The sequence below is a fragment of the Esox lucius genome, chromosome 8 (assembly GCF_011004845.1).
Source record: "Esox lucius isolate fEsoLuc1 chromosome 8, fEsoLuc1.pri, whole genome shotgun sequence".
NCBI classification, from domain to species: Eukaryota; Metazoa; Chordata; class Actinopteri; order Esociformes; family Esocidae; genus Esox; species Esox lucius.
In genome coordinates this window covers 28477589-28492876 of record NC_047576.1, presented here as the reverse complement: position 1 = coordinate 28492876, position 15288 = coordinate 28477589, and the positions used below count along the sequence as shown (strand labels likewise).

Sequence of the window (15288 nt, the reverse complement as noted above, 5' to 3'; positions counted from 1 at the left end):
TATAGCCCTTGGACAAAGATTTGAGGAACTGCACATTGTCTTCCAAAGCATGTACTGTCCAAAACTAAAAACATTATTACAAAAAACAAATCATGTTTTTGATCTCTGGAAATGTTACTAGTGTTAAAGTTGCAAAATGTCTTAGGCCCTTTTCTGCGGTTGTCTGCAGCTACTGAGCTATCAAATAACTATTTTTGGATAAAAATAGTTATTTGATCCAAACAAAACCTTTTTTTTGTTCCCCAATTCTATCATCTGTTAATATATGTGAGGGATGACTGTTGACAATGAAGATCATTTTTGTTTTTGTGTACCTACTTGATCTCTTTAAGTTGTACCTATGGCAGTTGATCAGAAGTAATCAGAGATATTTCTGCTGAAGCACAACAAACCCACTCCCCCAATAAGGACTGAAATGGATTAAAGTATATCTGAAACTGCTCCTTTCACTTATTCCCAAAATGGGATTTCATGCATTGAAGTTTATTACCACTTGCATCAGCATTTGTATTTAGCAGTGCTTTGCTACAGTCAAAGGTCACGTAAACATGCGTTTTGGCAACTTGGCAGCTCATTTGAATAAATGCAATATGTAACTTATTAAATTCACATCCTTCATGATGTTACCACTCTGTTGCATACTAGAATTTCCAAAAGTTGAAATATGATGATAATGTTAATGCTATTAGTTAGCAATGCCAGTCAAAAATAGCTACTTGACTGTCCTTAATTTTAGTTGGCTGATGTTTTACTGCATCTAAAGTCAAATGGGTTAGCTGCAAATCTTTTGCCTTCCTTGGGAGGTGGTACATGGTTCCCAAGCCTCTGTAATGCACTTTAGACCAAATGTTCATCAGATATGGGAGTGTGCGTGTCACCCCGCCCTCCCCTTTAAAGCATCGGACCAAGACTCTTGGGGAGCTCAGGGCTCCTCATCGGTCGTGCAGAAAACTACCAACAGTCATTTCCTGTGTGTGTTTGTGTGTGTGTGTTTGTCACTCTGGTGTTTATGTCTTATGTAAACCGTTTGGAATGGCAGGCATCAGCCAGGGAAGATGTTTATTTAGTCCTAAACCTTTAGTCCTAAACGTGCAGGGTCATGTACATTTGCCATCATCCATCTATCTAGATTGTTGAAAGCAACCATGTACCTCAGACGTGTTTGGGTTGGAGGAGATTAGCTACATCATGAGGAATCGTGAGGAAATCATAAATTTCAGTCTGATTGTTATATAGAATACAGGTGCATTTGCTTTCATATACCATTTATAAAGTGCAGGAAGCAATGTTATATTGCCTATATATACTCCATTAGGACCTGACACCATCGTTACTTTGAACATACTGACCGGTCTGAAGTTGTCAACTCCAACCGTCGATGCTGCAATAAACACAGACTTTCTTTTTAGATGGGGTGGAAGTTGATGGGTCCTTACCAGAAATACGGGAAACTGAATAAACAAAGTAAACAGCTAAACCAATCAAAACGTCACTGGGGCTGTATATTGTGTTAGATGCATTGATATAACACTAAATCTAGTTAAAAGGCAATGTAATTGCTTCTTCTGAGCAAGAGTCACTTATTTATTAGGTTTGGTCAAACAATGCATGTTAGTTCTTCTGTAGCTTTAGCAGAGATCACCAGGTTGTAAAACTTTTTTTCCAGCAGCAAATGGTGTCTTCTTGGTTGCATAACTTGGCTAATGTTAGCTTGTCGTCTTTGTTAGCTTACCAAAGACTTTGGGGAAACCTTCCTAAAACGTTTCTGTGCAAGAACATTAATGATTTTCTACGTAGAATAGTTGTTTCTCCCTCATCCCAATGCGTTGTGGGGTAAACAGTTATTTGCATCCAATCATTTTCAAAGTACAAGCAGAACTTAATAATATCAAACCAAAAGTAAAAAAAAAAAAAAGAAATTGACATTATAACCCAGAAAGAAATAATTACAATACAACTGTTAAAAGGGTATGCTTTTTGATGAGGCTGGGAATTGCAGATACAATATTCTCGCAATTCATGCGATTTAATATGTATTGGGATTCAATATTGTGATTTACTTTTTTTTGACCAGTTTTACAATACTTCCAAAGACAATATTATGTAATTGAAACTGCATGGTTAGCTTTTACTTTGTTTGGATTCAAACACTTTAAATCATATAATTACTATGTGTTAAAAGTATTGCTTCAAGTTTTATTTGAGGCTATTTCTGAATGTTGTAGACATACCACTTTTCACGCAGTCAGTGTATCAAAAGTATTGGGACTGATTAAATAAGTCTGCATTTATTTTGATTAGTTGGTTGCATATGAGTTGCATGCAGTAACTGTCTAGATTCTGTACCCTTTTCAGTGTGTTTGGGGTGATTGTCTTGCTGTATGGTAAATTGTTGTCAGTGAGTTTGGGGACATTTGTACTTATGGAGATGTATCAGTACACACAAATGTTGCTGCTATGGTCAACAGGTAAATAATTAAGGAAGGTTGCAAACAGTAATTCATGTCAGGACCAGGGTTTGGTGGAATGTTCCCTGAAACTTTTAAGTAATAACACTGTGTAGTTCTTTACAAAATGTTACCTAGTCTTCTGAAAAAATCTGAAGATGAGATGTCTTGCAATAACACAGTATTTCAGCAAATATAACTGAGTAATTTGTAGTAAGGAGAGAATGAACATTCACTAATTGATTCAGTAGGTAATCACAGTTTGTGTTATTAGTATCTACTTGAGTACAAGATCAAGCATACTGTCTATCAACAGATAACGTTTGAATGTATTATTTTGGAGGCAGGTAGCCTAGTGATGATAGCATTAAACCATTATCTGAAAGACCGCTCTATTTAATCCCAGAGCCAGCATTTAAAAAACCTGAAATCCATCATCGGTCTTCCCCTCTCTTCTTGTTGACTGGATTTCGGTTTGTATTTCCTCTTTGTCAAGCTGCCTAGGTTTTAGGGATGTGACTAAATCTGATTGTTATTCTCATTGAGAACGGTGTGCAACACGTCTGACCCAGGTTGATTAATATTTTAGGTTAGTAGGCACATTAGTCCCAGCTGTGCGTGTGTGCATGCCGGGTTTAAGCATGGCTGACCAGTCCGTCATGAATCTCCTATAGTATCCAGTTAAACCATCTTTGTGAGAGTAAAACTGATCAAGGAAATTGTTTACACACAGATTCAGTTCACTTGGGGGATGTTCCAGATTTCTTTTTTCTAATTTATAACAGATTAGTCTTTTTGTCTTAGTGTTTGACCCTGTTTTTGGGTACGAGAGACCAATTTGATATTTGCTTTTGAGTTTGATCTTGATTAAAGATTTTAGGATGGAAGGTGATTGTGAACTTGGCTGGACAAAAAAAAGACTCTGCTGTTCATCGTGTTTGTGCGTGCGTGTGTATTTATGTAGTTAAATATTTGGTCCTGTCTGTCTAAACAGTTCTTTCTGTCTGAATGGGTTGATAAGTAGACTCATTTATTTTAATTAACCTCCCTCAGGGGGCTAGGTATCTGTAGATACAGACATACAATGCTCATCCTATTCTGCAGGCAGGCAGAATAGGATGAGCAGCGGATATTGTTTTCAGTCAAGCGTATTTCTGTTCATCTCTTGAAGAGCTGATGGTATTTTAAGTAGGATGTTAGTACACCCAAGGCTATGGTGTACTATGGACCGCCTCGTTTCATTCACTAATCCCACGCACCCACACAATCTGATAATGGTGTCATGAAAACAATCCCATAATATGTTGCTAAAGAAAAGAGTGATTACCGAACAACAAAATATGGATTGAAAATAAAGTTGAATTAGATTTGGTACAAATTATTCAAAATGAATTTAGAACTCATTTACAACTATGGCGCATAGTACTGTGGCAATCTACTTCTGACATTGCCTGGCGATCCAACTCCAGCCGAACGTTGTGCCACATCCATATTTGTTAGTTTCTAAGTACTTCCAAAGCAGTATCTAAGTACTTCCAAAGCAGTATCTAAGTACTTCCAAAGCAGTATCTAAGTACTTCCAAAGCAGTATCTAAGTACTTCCAAAGCAGTATCTAAGTACTTCCAAAGCAGTATCTAAGTACTTCCAAAGCAGTATCTAAGTACTTCCAAAGCAGTATCTAAGTACTTCCAAAGCAATATTTATATTGCAAAACAACCTATGGTTCCGATTGGTCTGAGATCCAGACCTTACATGGTTAAAACAACAATTATGTCATCAACTTTGGTTAAAGTTGATCCAGTCACTGGTCACGTTGTGTTGTACAACACTCCTCATTTTGACAACACATAAACTTGTGACAGACAGACTCTGCCGAAAGTTGCTGAACATTGGGAGAAAAAAAAAACATGGCCAATAAAAATATTAGCCAATAACAACATTGTGAGAAATTCCCACCATGATAGACACTAATCGACTGACCAATCGTCTCCCACAACACTTTACCCCATGTGTCTTGTGTACCCAAGCACCAATTGCTATGCTGTAATGATTATCTGGACCATCTGAGCATTAATTGCAGCTGAGCTGTCTACATAGTTACTGCACTTAGTTGGGTCATCACAATACAGGTCTTGCTTCATTAAGTCTTGTTCATTGTGGTGTTGTTGGCCACTAGCTTTTATTTTGTATTGTGAAATGGTGCGCTCAGGCTAGACTGGATGTAATCAAAGTTTTCATTCAACTGATCGAACGGCTGAATGGTTGTTGTTTGAGGCTTATTATGGCCTGGTGACGAGGTTAAAAAACTTAAAACTGGCTGTTGACATGCCTACAGAGTACCTTTCCCTCCAGAGACATGACTGTTGACAAAGCTGTGTAGTCAAATGGTCCCCCGAGACATGACTGTTGACAAGGCCGTGTAGTCATAGGGTCCCCAGAGACATGACTGTTGACAAGGCCGTGTAGTCATAGGGTCCCCAGAGACATGACTGTTGACAAGGCTGTGTAGTCATAGGGTCCCCAGAGACATGACTGCTGACAAGGCTGTGTAGTCATAGGGTCCCCAGAGACATGACTGTTGACAAGGCCGTGTAGTCATAGGGTCCCCAGAGACATGACGGTTGACAAGGCCGTGTAGTCATAGGGTCCCCAGAGACATGACGGTTGACAAGGCCGTGTAGTCATAGGGTCCCCAGAGACATCACTGGTGGCATTGCAGAATAGTCATAGGGTCCCCAGGGACATGACTGGTGACCTAGCTGTAAAACATTTTGGGTTAACAGTATTTGGATACTCAATCTATAGATGCTTTACAGACTATAAATAACATTTCAATCCTCCCCCTTCCTATCCCTGACCTTTACCATTAGCAAGCATTTTGTTTTTTGATAGTTGTTGATCGTATGAATATCTGTATACCACTGTGGTCTACAGAGACATACAGTGGGGAGAACAAGTATTTGATACACTGTCGATTTTGAAGGTTTTCCTACTTATAAAGCATGTAGAGGTCTGTAATTTTTTTTTATCATAGGTAACTGAGAGACGGAATCTAAAACACAAATCTTGAAAATCACATTGTATGATTTTTAAATAATTTGTATTTTATTGCATGACATAAGTATTTGATCACCTACCAACCAGTAAGAATTCCGGCTCTCACAGACCTGTCACAGACTCCTGTTCTCCACTCATTACCTGTATTAACTGCACCTGTTTGAACTCCTTACCTGTATAAAAGACACCTGTCCACACACTCAATCAAACAGACTCCAACCTCTCCTCAATGGCCAAGACCAGAGAGCTGTATAAGGACATCAGGGATAAAATTGTAGACCTGCACAAGGCTGGGATGGGATACAGGACAATAGGCAAGCAGCTTGGTGAGAAGGCAACAACTGTTGGCACAATTATTAGAAAATGGAAGGAGTTTAAGATGACGGTCAATCTCCCTCGGTCTGGGGCTCCATGCAAGATCTCTCCTTGTGGGACATCAATGATCATGAGGAAGGTGAGGGATCAGCCCAGAACTACAAGGCAGGACCTGGTCAATGACCTGAAGAGAGCTGGGACCACAATCTCAAAGAAAACCATTAGTAACACACTACGCCGTCATGGATTAAAATCCTGCAGCGCACGCAATGTCCTCCTGCTCAAGCCAGCGCATGTCCAGGCCTGTCTGAAGTTTGCAAATGACCATCTGGATAATCCAGAGGAGGAATGGGAGAAGGTCATGTGGTCTGATGATGATGCTTTTTGGTGTAAACTCCACTCGCCGTGTTTGTAGGAAGAAGAAGGATGAGTACAACCCCAAGAACACCATCCCAACCGTGAATCATGGAGGTGGAAACATCATTCTTTGGGAATGCTTTTCAGAATAGGGAACAGGACAACTGCACTGAATTGAGGGGAGGATGGATGGGTCCATGTATCGTGAGATCTTGGCCAACAACCTCCTTCCCTCAGTAAGAGCATTGAAGATGGGTCGTGGCTGGGTCTTCCAGCATGACAACGACCCGAAACACACAGCCAGGGCAACTCATACAATGTGATTTTCTGGATTTTTGTTTTAGATTCCGTAACTCACAGTTGAAGAGTACCTATTATAAAAATGACAGACTTCTACATGCTTTGTAAGTGGGACAACCTTCAAAATCGCCAGTGTATCAAATACTGTAACTGTTGACATGGCTTTATAGCCCTATTGCATCTGGCATGTCATCTCTTAGTGTGGTGGTGAAACAAGACCGGGTGGCCAAGGACAAAGAGGAAGTGAGTTGAGGGTTCCTGCCCAGACCTCTATCAAATACAAATGGGAAGGAAGAAACTACAGATGCTACATTCAGTCAAGACATCCCCCTTATGTGTTTCATCCTCTAACTTTTTAAGATTTTTTCAGATAAGAGTTGTTTTGGTGGCTAATATGTTTAAATATAGCTGCATGAGTTATGGGATGAAAATGCTGTATTATATGTAGTTTATTGCAGTTGGCAAGGAAAAGTGTGTTTGGGAGCAAGTACTTCCTGGGAATATTGAGCCATGGCGAGTCACAGGTACAGGTAGTCCAATGATTCTGGTTGTTTGTCAGCTGTGGACAACATTATGTTCAAATTTAATGTGTGTCTTGTCGGGCTCCTACAGGCTGGTAGTTTAAAGCTCTGCAAATGCTTTTCAGAACCACTCCAACACTTGGTATTCAAGTCTTACCCTACAAGGTCTGGATCCTGGTGGTTTTCTCTTCTACCTCCTAGTTAATTGCACCCACCCACACGTCGATCAGACGTGCAGTTCAGCTGCTTCAACATACAAGCATCAACAAACAAAATTGTAAACCATCAGCCAAACAGCCCTTTTTGGTAGATCTGACAGTATGCCATTTCAGACCTGAATTAATCTTTTTACTTATACCCCATTTTACTCACCAATTTCGGGATTTGTTTAAGGCCCTGCTTTACCACAGCAACTCCGAGCAGACTCTGGACAGTCACTGTCAAGGTGTGTGATCCGAAATACGTCTGATGCAGTTCTGATTCTTATTACACTGCTTGCTCAATCCAGAAGTCTGCGCCGGAATCCGCTCGTGTCCGGCCTTTTACCTTGATTTGAGCTCACAGATGCCCAGGCTGTCATAAGGAGATGCCAGAGCGTTAGAGTTAAATAGGCCCTTGGAGTATATGACAAAACAATGGACTTGAAAGGTCATTTTAAAGTCATTTTAAATGCATTTTTGCCCCTAAAAGCTGCTCTGTCTCTCTCTGTCCCTCACGCTTTTACCCTCTTCTTGTTCGTTCCTTTTACTTTTTCCCTTGAGTACCTTCTCCTTTGTGGACTTTCTTCTGTCTACTCTGTTCTAAGTCGCTCTATCATTTGGCATCCTAATTTACTCACTCACTTGACCCATTGTCTTTATCTTTTTCTGTCTTTATGATTCTTTCATTCCTCTTGCTTTATTTCTCCCTTCAAGCTGGCGGTTAGAATTGATCAAATCACATATACTTCCATTTTAAGTTAAAAAGGAAGGTTTAAATTTCTCAAGAGATCTGTTTGACTGCCTTTTAGTCATTAATTCTCAGACCGAGTTAAAAACACAGTTATACACGCACACACGTGGGCACGCATGCGCAATCAGTATGGGAGAACCTCTGTAAGGCCAATAAGGTCATATTCTACTGCATTCATTAGCCAGCTACGCTGAATGGGCCGAGATATAATTGCTGTAATTACATCAATGGGAATGTAGTTGCTGAAGGGGTGGCCCCGGCACACTAATAAAAATTAAGGAAACGACAGCTTAACACTGGGCTTGTTTACATTACGAGAGAGAATAAAATGCTAGATAGACTTATATTGGTTTGCATAATCATTTCTATTGTGTTTGAATTTACACTGGCGTGTTTGAGACGTACCAAGCAGGATTGTGGCTGTCATTCATGGGAATATGTGTCACTCTATTGGTAATGTGGCGCATACTACTTGGGAAGGTGGCATCTTGAGCGAACAGTGTCTGCAAGTTTAAACAATGAAATATTCTTGAGTCTCAAGTTTTCTATACATCTCAGAAAATGTAGTGTAATGTAAACAAGCCCTATGTAGTGCCTTTGTTCATTGTGTATTAAAACCAAGAGACCACTGCAAATTGAACGCTTCTGTTCCACACTCAAAACTTTCCTTTTCAACTTTTGTGGGAAGGAAAGAAAAAGGTGCGGTGGTCTCTTAATTTTTTCCGGAGCTGTATTTAGTCGACCGTATACATTCATTTTATGATAAATGTACTGGACTAGTAGCTTCATAAATTATTTAATTTAATTCATATGTAAACTATTTAGAACATTTTGTTTCCCTTTAGGCTAGTTTCTGTCTCATTCACTGTCATATTCTGTTTCCCACTAAATCAGAAACAAGAGAGGAAAAACGATAGGGAAAGAAAAACAGGCCAAATGTTAAAGGTGAGTTAGATGACCTAAATCAAGTCAGTTGCAGAAACCCCCCAAATATTTTTTCCGGAGCTGTATATTGTCTCATTCTAAAAACATTTTTTTCACTTTGTCATTATGGGAAATGTATGTAACAACAAACTGTGGAGAAAGTGAAGGGGTCTGAATACTTTCTGAAAGTACGGTAAATTGAATACTTACTCGCCCCATATTGTACTGTAAAATTAGAATAATACTGTACTGCTATGTTCCTATTTCGGTCTGTCATTTATACTCTCATAATCAAAATAAATTAAATCATGCCTTCAAAAAGTTCAAGAGAAGAGATGAGGCCCTGGGAGCCCCACTTTCCATGTGCTTCAAGTAGTCTCATTTGTTTGAGAGGTTTGCTGCTTTGCCTCTTCCACATGCCACTCAACCAATCTGACATTCCCCACCAGTCCTCTCAATCAATGATTGGCTTATTGCCAAACTTCTGTCAAAAGTCAGTATCTATGTTTTCATTGTCACATTTGACTGATGTAGATGCAGTATTGGTAATTTAAATGCTGTTGACCTTGTTACTCCAGCAGAGTGCTCAGCTCTCACAGCTTTCGTGAGCTGTGTCATGTCTGTGGTGTCAAAAGTACACTACTGGGATATAGATCATCCACATATGTCTAGAATGTTGGTGGTATACATTGCAGAGGTCAATAATTATTTGATTATGTACATCAGCTGAACACTCCTGTCTTGTATAAGAGTGTTCAGCACATTGGAGAATAATACAATCTATCATCTTTGTTCTTCCTCTTTGATCCAGCAGGAAAATCCCTTTACGCATTAGTCATTCTTCTGTTTTTTTCTGTTGTAGCGACTATTGTACGACACACAGTATTAATTCAAATGCAAGTTGAGCAGTTATTAAATACTAATTCATCAAAGGGCAAAGCCTTGAGAGAATTGGTCTTATTTCCAACAAATATCCTCCAACAAATGTGAGTATTTCAAATCTTATCAAAGTTATTCCCCTTGCAGTTATGGGAGAATTACATCGTATTTCATTTTTACTATGAAGGCTCTATATTTCAGCTTGCTAAGAAAACATGATAATGATGCTGAAAGTACCTTTCCCAGAGCAATAGTTTCTGATATATAAACCCAATATTCCAGATTTGCTGTTTTATGTCAAGGTTACTTAAAATTACTTTGCAATGAACCCTCAACTGTAACATTCAACACTCAATACTGTCATCTTTTTGATGATGTATCTCTGTACCCCACCCACTGCCTTCCCAGGAACTCAACATCATCCCCCAAATATTATTCTGACAGAAGGCAGGACTTGATTTAACCATCCAGCTCAATACCTGCTCCCTTGATGTTGTAATGCTCTGTTCCATAGTTGGCACTCATGTCCAAGGATGATGGAACTTTCCTTTTGCATCAACCACCATAATATGGAAATATTTACAATTATTGTAAAAACTAGCGAAGGTGTCAGATTACTACACTAGTCAAGCTAGCAATTGTCACCACAGTGATGATATTCTCCACAGACAATGCAAGTGGCTCTGTTACCTTGACCTCCTGCTGTTAAAGTGGCAGCATTTTTTTTGGTGTGAATTGAGTAAAAAACTGTTTTACTTCTTTCTGGGAATACATATTATTTGAGAAATGTTACACTGCATACTCATGTAAAATATATTATGGCTGTTAAAACAAATCTGAGTGGCAGGTAGATTACTTTTTCTGCCGTGCACGAAAAACAGGGCACTCGCATATTAAAAACATCCTTGGCAGGTGTATTTAATTCTATCCTATGAGAGCTAGAGCCTGTTGGTTTTCTGTTGTAACTCATCATTAATTGCATTCACCAGGTCTACTAAACTTCATCCTAACCTTTACCAGACTGGCGTTTTAGGAGCAGTTCCCTTCCGCGTACAGTACATTCAAATTAGGAAATTCATGTGTCCCTCACTGATGGACTCTCTATACATACAGTAGGCTAACTTATATACCTGTGATGGGCTTTTCAGTAGTCATTGTTGTTATCATTGACGCAAGAATTACACAAACGGTGTGGGTTTGTGTGTTAGGTAACTATAATAACACCAAACCTTAACCTGGGATTGGTTGGTCTTTTAGCTCAGTATAGGAGAGCCCTTAGTAAACAACAAGTGAGAAGGTTATGAGGTTGTCTGCTCTTTAGATCTACTGTGGTGCATACTTACCTTAAACACACATCCACCTGTCTGTAGCCACACAGAGAAAAGGCAAGGCTAAGCTGTGAAACACAGGCTGTTTATACTAACATTTTTATTTCAATGGATCTGGCTGTGGAATACAAACAAACCAACCGGATGGCAATCATTGATCAAACAGTGGGTGATCAATGAAGCCATTGTGAATCTCCCAACAAACAGTCATTCATTCCAACCATTATGGGTAATTTAATATAATGAAACGTCATAACAGGTTGTAGCTTCAGACAGTCGTTAGTCTGTCTCTGTATCGTTGCCACAGAATCAGCCCAGTACTGATGTGGCTGGTAGATACAGTATCTCCAGTGATGGTCGTAGTGTTTCTACACTGACAGTGATGCTGGATCATATTGGTTAAGACTTTGAAAAGAAGGGCACCAACCACCGTTGATGTGAGAATCACTGCCAATATTGACTCTACATTCCTGGAGAAGAAACATAAAAAGGTATTGCTCTTTTGGTGTGCATTTCTGTCAATTACTCCTGCTCTCTTAAGTGCAGGCCTTTCTGTCTTAATTATTTTGTTCTGCGCTGGGTTTTATCAGTTTGGACCAGCTGCTCTATGTATTGTGTAGTCTTCTAAAAGCCCACTTGAACTGTACACTGCTGACTTCATGTTACTTATTTGTTGTTTACAGACCAACTTGGCTGGGTCATTTATAATTTTTTGTAAATCAGTGCTGTGCTGGGTGAAGAGTGGTTTCATCTTGGATAGGCAGTCAATTTGAGCATTTTTATGCTATGTTAGTTTAACTGAGATGAACAACACTTTTTTTTTGTTCTCAATCGTAGAAGCTGGGGATTTGGATATTGCACGTCAATAATTTTGATGATACTGTAATTCATTTAATCCAACAGCTTTAACACAAGGTAAACCAGCTAAAATGGCCCACAACAGTTTATACTTTAATTTGGCACATCAGATTGTATTATTGGATAAAGACCAACTGCAGGCAATCATGGAAAATAGCATGCTAACAATGTAGTTAAGCCATCCAGTCCAACTTAATATTAAACCCAAAGGAATCGTGTTGAGGATAACCAGAGCAGCACAATGTCCCAGTGCAGCACATGCCTTTTAATATGTAACGCCAGCTAATATGAATTTTCCTACTGCCAGTCACTGCAATGTTTGCTGCTGATCAAGAGGGGCTTTGTTGAGAATATATTCTGTTGGGCTGGGGATTTGGGGAAGTATGATTTCTAATTTAATGAAGCGTGTCTGTTCGGATCATGGAAAGATAGCCTCCCCTTAATATCTTTGCTATTTGTCCTCAATGGGAAATCTCTTATAACCTCCAACATCTCCACTAACATGATAATGTTTAGTTCTTCCAAATCAAACTTGCAGTGTATGAAACGATCTTAGCCCCAGCCAATTTTCTTTCAAACTTTATTGGTATCTCCGTTCCTTCACATCCTGCTTCCAACTGTCCACCTTCCTCCCGGCTGGTTCTGCCCTTCCCTTTTGCTCTGTGACTGAGTGACTCACAACAGGACTGTGCGCTTCTTCAGTTAAAATCTCAGTTAAAATTAACTCATCCGTAAATTGTAACTGCTTTAACTGAGATAGCAGACTCCCTCCCCTCCTCAACAAAAACTATAAACAGTAAACCTTCTGTCTTTCTGATCCAAGACACTTGACCCTGCTGTCTCTGACCAGCTCTAATATCTTTCTCAGAAAAATCTCCTCGACCCTAACCAGTCAGACTTCTGGATAGGTTACTCAACCGAGACCACTCTCCCCGGAATCACAGAGGCTCTTCACACTGGCACACTCTGTTCTCATTCTCTTAGAACTATTAGCAGCCTTGAATGCCGTCAACTAACAGATCCTCCTCTCCACCTTGTTAGGACTGGTTTTCTCAGACTCTGCACCATATTGGATTGCATTACTCCTGGCCACTCATACCAAGGTCCTCTGGAGAGAATCTGTGCCTGCGGTAGGTTCTCACTGTTGTTGCCTCCCAGGTGTTGGTTGGTTTTACCAAAACCTGGTAGTCATTTTCCCTCCATCAAATGGATGGTCAGTGGCAGAGAAGCAGCTATTTACTAATCTTTTCGAAAAACTCAGCCACCAGTGTGGCATCAATACATCATAAGTATTATCTGAATTGTATCGACATGGGTGATTAAAATGTGAAGCCTTGAAATAGCCACAAGGTTTACATTTCTGCTGTTCAGTTTTAGGCAAAGAGCGGTCATACGTTATAATGATATCAGGTCGAATGGATGTGATACATTTGGCTGATTTATTTCTTTTCAAATTTTATAAAGAACACAATTTTTCCCAGTACCGACCTATACACAAATATACATGATAAATAAAGGTACATTTTCATTGTGTATTGAACTATACAGTAAAGCGATTAATGTTAAGAGAAGATTCATTAGCAAATATGTTTGAACGGTTATGGGAGAAGATAAGCAGCAATAAAATGCATGTGTATGGAGAATAAAAATGCGTGAAACGCGAATTTGATCGAGATGATCAACGAGAGAGATTCAAATCCATGTTTACACCTCACACTGGGTGAAACTACAAGGACAAACATATTGGTGTAGGTAAGTTGTACCATTTTGTTTTTGTCCAGAGGCCTGATAATGCCCTGCTTTTTCCACTGATTGGATCACTAACTGTGGATCTCACTGTTACTCTTCTTAATGTTGGTTGTCTTTGCAAGACCCTATTCCCACACACACACACACACACACACACACACACACACACACACACACACACACACACACACACTCCTGTGTGTGTGTGGAAATAAGGGCTATTACTGTAGGTTTGCTTTGCATCAGAATCAGAAGGAGCTTTATTTCCAAGTAAGTTTCACAACAAATAAGGAATTTGTTCTGGCCCATTAGTGAAACAATTTATACAAAGAAATAAAAACAAGCATGACCCCATTTCCTCACACACACCCAGTCTTCTGACATAGGGTTAGAGACGTGTGATTGGAGAGAAAAGACCTGCATTTGTTCTCTCTACCCACGCGTAATTACTTGCTCAACGTCTTACCCGAGTCCCACCCTGTCAAAGGGCTCCTCTCCCAGACGTTGCTGTGGTTCTAGAACATCAGTCCAGTTGTGAGTGTAGTGTGAAAACAAACCTTTGTCTCTGTCAAGCTTTGCGTATCACTGTTGGCTCAATTCAGTAACTACAACCCCAACAGATGTCCTGCAGACGTCCTGCAGACGTCCTAGATTCTTGTCAATGTAACATATGACAGCATTTACCCTGAGGTTATATGTACCACCTAAGCTAGTACATACTACATAAATATAGACCCAGCCATGCTTTATATTGTTCACGTCTCTCGCTCTCGCTCTAAATAATGTACGATTTTATTTTATGTTAGTATTCATATTTTATAACAAACGGTAAACAATGTGTTTAGACTATAGGGCACACAACTGTAATGGATGTGCTGGTGCTCCTTTTTGTACTCAACAAAACAAATGCCTGTATCGTTCCAGGTGTTTGTGTGTGTGTGTGGAGCCGGCTGCTGGGGAACAGAGGGAGGAATACGCAGAAGATGAGGAAGAGCAGGAGCGTTCTGACGGTGTCGCCCAACGATGTAAGTTAAAACACTCCAGCAACCACCTTCCCGTCCTTGTATCGAGTCATCCCCGTTTCTAGAGTAGCTAAGGAGGCTTTTCTGGCAGACTCTAACATCTAACAAAAGAGAGGTGGATGCAGAGAGAAAGTGGGATAGACAGGAAAATAAAGAAGAAAGGCATCTGCTCCTGTAATCCCCTGTGCAGGTAAAACTGGTACAAAGCAGGCTTCTGATCTAACCCAACAAACTGCTCAGTGACAATGTAGACAATAGAATAAAACAGACATGCTCATGTTGGCTCATATCTCCACCTTATCCCACTATCTGCCATCTTTGCTGCTATGGCTGCCTTTCACCTCCACTCAAATCCAGTTTCCAAAAATGTGGGGCACTGTGAAACATTTTAAGAAAAACAGAATGCAATGATGTGCAAATCATTTAATCCCTGTATTCAACAGAAAATAGTACAAAGATGTTGAAACTGAGAAATGTTATTGTTTCTTGAAAAATACAGAATATGCCCATTTTGAATTTGATGCCAGCAACACGTTTCAAAAAATCCGGGACAGGGGCAACTAAAGACTGGAAATGTTG

The 15288-nt window shown here is 39.8% G+C and overlaps 1 protein-coding gene across 2 annotated transcripts in view; it reads left to right on the top strand.

The window, feature by feature from the left end:
• The window catches only part of pde4ba (phosphodiesterase 4B, cAMP-specific a), a 194904-nt gene that overhangs the window by 11637 nt on the left and 167979 nt on the right, over positions 1 to 15288 (top strand). The window contains exons 2-3 of one of the 2 annotated variants that reach the window (XM_010872405.4): positions 12980 to 13068; positions 14612 to 14712. In XM_010872405.4, coding sequence (XP_010870707.2) covers positions 14671 to 14712 — 42 coding nt within the window. In that variant the 5' untranslated portion in view covers positions 12980 to 13068; positions 14612 to 14670. The remainder of the gene's footprint in view (positions 1 to 12979; positions 13069 to 14611; positions 14713 to 15288) is intronic. The other variant, XM_010872402.3, reaches the window with a different exon arrangement.